The 4,821-nt window shown below is 51.6% G+C and overlaps 1 protein-coding gene across 1 annotated transcript in view; it reads right to left on the bottom strand.

Moving 5' to 3' along the window:
- Positions 1-4,569, bottom strand: part of LOC104468941 (pleckstrin homology domain-containing family M member 1-like) — a gene marked incomplete at both ends in the record, with an annotated part of 5,139 nt that extends 570 nt beyond the window's left edge. The window contains 2 exons of the mRNA XM_010083237.1: positions 1,827-2,735; positions 4,329-4,569. Coding sequence (XP_010081539.1) covers positions 1,827-2,735; positions 4,329-4,569 — 1,150 coding nt within the window. The remainder of the gene's footprint in view (positions 1-1,826; positions 2,736-4,328) is intronic.
- Between the last annotated feature and the right edge of the window lie 252 nt (positions 4,570-4,821).

Genomic DNA, 4,821 nt, shown 5'->3' with positions numbered 1-4,821 from the left:
GAAGGACCTAAATCCCCCCCACCTGCCCCATCACCTCCACCAGCAGCTTTGCCCCTATTTCACCTTCTCTCAGCCCTTTTCTATCCCGCTGCAGCCACAGGGCACCAAAACCACATCTGCCAGGCATGAGGTCAGGATGGATTAAGCCAAAAAAACCTTTTTATATAGTGGTGGGGAACCCAGGAGGAACCCAGCGCGGCTTTATCACCCCATCCTTTGCGCTTTGGGGTAGCTGGAGCACATCCCCAAAAAATACTCATGAAGGTCAGATGTTCCTCTCGTAATTAATAATAAGATAAAAGCTTTCATTGCTCATTACACCCTGCGATGTAAGGGAACTCCTCCTGCATCAGGCTGGGAGGGAGGTGAAAGCCAGGCAGGCAGAACCCTACGAAAATCTACACATAAAAACTGGGAATTTGTCTTTCTGGCTTGCTGCTCCCATCTGTCCGGAGGTGGAAGATGCAGGATGGACCCTGGAGGGGAAGGGAGAGACCAAACAGAATGGAAAAAAAAAAATCTATATAAAAAAGGAGAGAGATTAAAAGAAAAAAACCCAAACCTGCTGGAGGGTATAAGAAATATAATTGAAGCAGGAGAGAAATATGAAATTTAATTAATTTCCCAAGGTAAAGAGCAAATTACACCTCCCGTGGAGGTCAGCGAGTGTCACCCTCCCGCACCAGCATCGCCCCGCGTGCCGAGAGGCACCGGCGGAAGGTTAAATGAATGTTTTGCAAAATCAGCTCGTCACACCCATCGCAATATTCATCCCTATGCTGCGCTACCGGAAAAACTGCATTTGCCCTGGACTGCCCTCTCCCAGCAGGCTGGGGCCACACAATGGTCCATCTACGGTTGCCTTCAAGCCAAGACCCCGCTGTCCACACCATAAGCATCAAACAGGAGCCCAGTAGTGGCCCAGTTGACCCTGTGCTGGGGTGGGATGGGGATTCAGGGTGGGGGGACTCAGAGGACCAAAGGTGGCACGGATCTGGGATGTGAACCCCATCGAGGGGCTTGGTGTCACCTCCTACGTGGATTCTGGTGGCCTGCAGGAGGTCGGCAGGACTCGGGGCATCTCTTTAATTTGATGGCACCTCGTGAAATCTAGGGCTTATCGCAACCCACAGACAGACCTCCAGGTAAAATAATGTGGCAGGGCCATGACAGGCTTTGTCGAGAGGTACATCATCAAGATGACCTGATGCTTTTCCTCTTGTTATCTTCCTTCTCGATGTTCTGGCCAAACTCGAGATGAAAGTTAACAAGGGGAAAAAAAAAAAAAACTATACCAGGTGTTTTTCGCAGTTTGAGATAGAAAGTTGTTTATTCAACTGTATAAAAGCGGGGAACGTTTGCAGGGAAATTTGGAAGCCTCATCTATACGGTGGACACACCATATAGAAATTTCCCAATGGCTGGGAAGGGTTCTCCAAATCCTCGCTGCAACCGGGCTCCCCAGCAGCTGCGGATCTGGATGATGGTAACGTACGATTAGGGCAACTGGTGATGGATCTTTCTTAATCACTATCGCTGACTCCATGTAGTAATGGTTAGGTGCATTACCTTATTTTCTGCTTGCTGTAGTAGTTTGCTTATTATTTTGCTGCTTTACCTTACCTTGCTTTAATTTATTTTCACTGCATTATTTTTCTCGTTATTTTATCACTTTAAACACAAGTGAAAATAAGCTAACTTCTTTAATTCAGTGCCTGTGTCCTTTGTGCTAACCCCGTCAACCAGCAAAAACACCTCGTTAACCTGAACGAACGCGATATTAGCCTCCGAGACAGAGCTGGGTTTTCAGACAAGCCACCGTCTACCTGCACAGATGAAGCTCTGCGAGTCCAAGCCCTTCTCCAGGGGGATGGCCACCAGGTATTGCAACAAGAACCCGTTTTCCTTCACGATGTTCTTCAGGATGACCTGGGAGTGTCCGTCCAAGCTGCCACCCAGCGTCAGCGCCTCCTCCGCGCTCTCCAGGTAGGACATGAGCACCCCGCGGACCAGCTCCCTCCACGATGCTGCTTCTTCTGCGTTCTCAGCCTGCAGCTTCAGGATGGCTTTGGAGGTGATCACCTTGAAGAACGCGGGTCCCCCAAGGCTCGTGTCTGGAAGGATGTCCTGGATGGTCTCTATACCGTAACTGTTGCTTAAAATTTTATCGTTGTTTCTGATTTTAAAGCACTTTAAAGTTTCTAGAGACAGGGAAAAAATAAAGGGCACCCAGGTTTTGTCTATGTCCACATACAGAACAGTTTCTTTTATTGCATCCAGCTCCGGTTCGTGAGCCAGAGTCCAGTCCAAGCCGTTCCCAGGCACATCGCTGTACTGGAGGAGAGCAGCAGAGTCGCTCTGGATGGGTTGACCTTCGCCACTGTCTTCTGGACACTCCAGCGTCTCCCACTCGTCCTCCTCCAGCTGAGGCCGGCACTTGTGCAGCGCCTCGCGGATCCTGTCCAACCAGTCCTCCGCCTCGTCTCGAGAAGGAGCTCGGAGGTAGAGTTTTTTCCCCAGGAAAACCAGCTCGAAACGGCCATCCGAGTGCGTCAGCGCCAGCGCCTCGCACCGCAGCAGCGAATAGCTCTCGACGCAGATACGATCCTCGTGGTCCAGGAAGAGCCGGAGCTCCAGCGGTGACAGCTCGCAGGAAAACTCCTTCCAGATCCCCATGGCTCCTCTCCGCTCCAGGCTGCCCAGCTTCAGGAGCCCTCGGAAAGGGTTGGAAAGACCTGGGGTGAAAGCAGATGTCTTAGTTTAACCAAAAAAAGGGAAGGTGGTGGGGAGAGAAAAGCCAATGGGCAGCTCACAGTGAGCAACCAGTAGCATCATGGCTTTGAGAGCCGGTCCTGGTGGATGGTGGGATGGGGCAGGAGTTCATAGAACAGAACAGAATCATTAAGGTTGGACAAGAACTCAAGAATCATCAAGGCCAACTGTCAACCCAACACCACCTAATCCACTAACCCATGTCCCGAAGCACCATGCCTATGCATCTCTTGAACCCCCCCAGGGATGGTGACCCCACCACTTCCCTGGGCAGCCTGTTCCAATGCCTGATCACTCTTTCAGTGAAGAAATTTTTTCTAATCTCCACCCTAAACCTCCCCTGGTGCAACTTGAGGCCATCCAGTTTACAGGACCTTGGTCTCCGTAAACTGGCTGCATGCATTTGGGTTTTGAGGCTGAGAACAAGGGACAGCATAGAAGAAATGTGTCCCGCAGGGTGGACACAGGGACAGAGGCACCCAAGATACCTCCTCTTGTTTCCCATCTGTCTTGGGTTAAGCTGAGACAGAGTTAACCTGCTTCATAACAGCTAACAAGAAGCTGGTTTGGATTTGTGCTCAGAAGAAAGCTGATAACAGTGATGTTTACAGCTGCTGCCAGAACAGCCCAAGGTCTTTCAGCTCCTCTGCTGTCTGCAGGCAGGAGAAGCTGGGAGGGAGCACAGCCCCAGTTACTAGCCCAGGATTTGATCTTGGGTTTGGGATTGAGACCCAAACTGGCCAATGGTCTGTTCCATACCATGCACATCATGCCCAGGATAGAGGTGAGGACACCCTGGAAGCTCATCCCTTTTTGTTCTGGATTGCTTTTGCTCCAGGTCATCTCTCTCTGGGTGGTCCCTCTCACCGGGTCGTCTCCCTCCCTTGGTCAGCTCTTGGTCTGGGACACTCAGACTGTTACCTCTGTTCCAGGATTGCGCTTTCAGGACTCTCCCTGCTCTGGGATCGTTGGCTGGGAACGGGCTGAGCCTTGGCCATGGGGTGGTGAGCAGTGTCACCGTGTGTCACTCATTTGTATATCTCACTGTTATTATCATCATTATTATTATTTCTAATATTGTTGTAGTTTAGTTATCAAATTGTTCTTATCTCACCCCACAAGTCTCTTTTCCCTTCACCCCTTTAATTCTCTCCCCCATGCCCAGGAGCAGAGAGGGTGAGTGAGCGGCTGCGTGGGGTTGGCTCCCAGCCCAGGGTAAAACCATCACAACACCAGTACCATTGATGGGCTCAGCAGCCCTGAGGGAAGCTGCCTTTAATTCTCTCCCCCATGCCCAGGAGCAGAGAGGGTGAGTGAGCGGCTGCGTGGGGTTGGCTCCCAGCCCAGGGTAAAACCATCACAACACCAGTACCATTGATGGGCTCAGCAGCCCTGAGGGAAGCTGCCCCATCGCCTTCTGCAGCTTTTAGTGCTGCCACAAGCTCAGCAACAGCAAACGGCTGCTTCCCAAACTGCCCATCACCCAAAAAACCCCCCAGACCCCCAGCACTGCCCAGCGCAGACATCCGATGGAAGCCGGGGAGGGCGACACATACCCATCTGCCTGCGATGCACCACACTGAAGCCCTTTTGTTCCCGTTCGGGTGATGTTTTGGGTTTCCCACTCTCTGAGGACGGCACCGACAGCCTTTCCAAATCGAGAGCGCTGATCAGCCCCGGGGCCAGGCTCTCGCCAGCCCCCTCCGGTCCGAACCCGTTGATGCTTGCCGTGCTTTCGTTGCTCTCTCCTGGAGAAGGTCTGTAGAAATCATCTTCGGAGATCCAGCTCTTTCTTTTCTGTTAAAAAAACCCCAAACAACCCAACAAATATATGTATTATTGAATTCCATGCAGTGATGCTGGCCATCCCCATGCGGACTGCTCCCCGGCTCCCTCTCACTGGGGAAAACTCAGGGGGATGGTGCCAGCAGCAGGCAAATATCGGGATAACATACTGACGGGCTTATCAAGTCCAAAATTGGTCGTTTCTCTTCCCCTAAATCATCGAGGGGCTTGGACAGAGAGACAGCACCTGCCCTGCAGTAACCA

This window comes from Pterocles gutturalis, unplaced genomic scaffold (assembly GCF_000699245.1).
Source record: "Pterocles gutturalis isolate BGI_N339 unplaced genomic scaffold, ASM69924v1 scaffold26870, whole genome shotgun sequence".
NCBI lineage: Eukaryota > Metazoa > Chordata > Aves > Pterocliformes > Pteroclidae > Pterocles > Pterocles gutturalis.
This window is presented reverse-complemented; position numbering and strand designations above follow the sequence as displayed.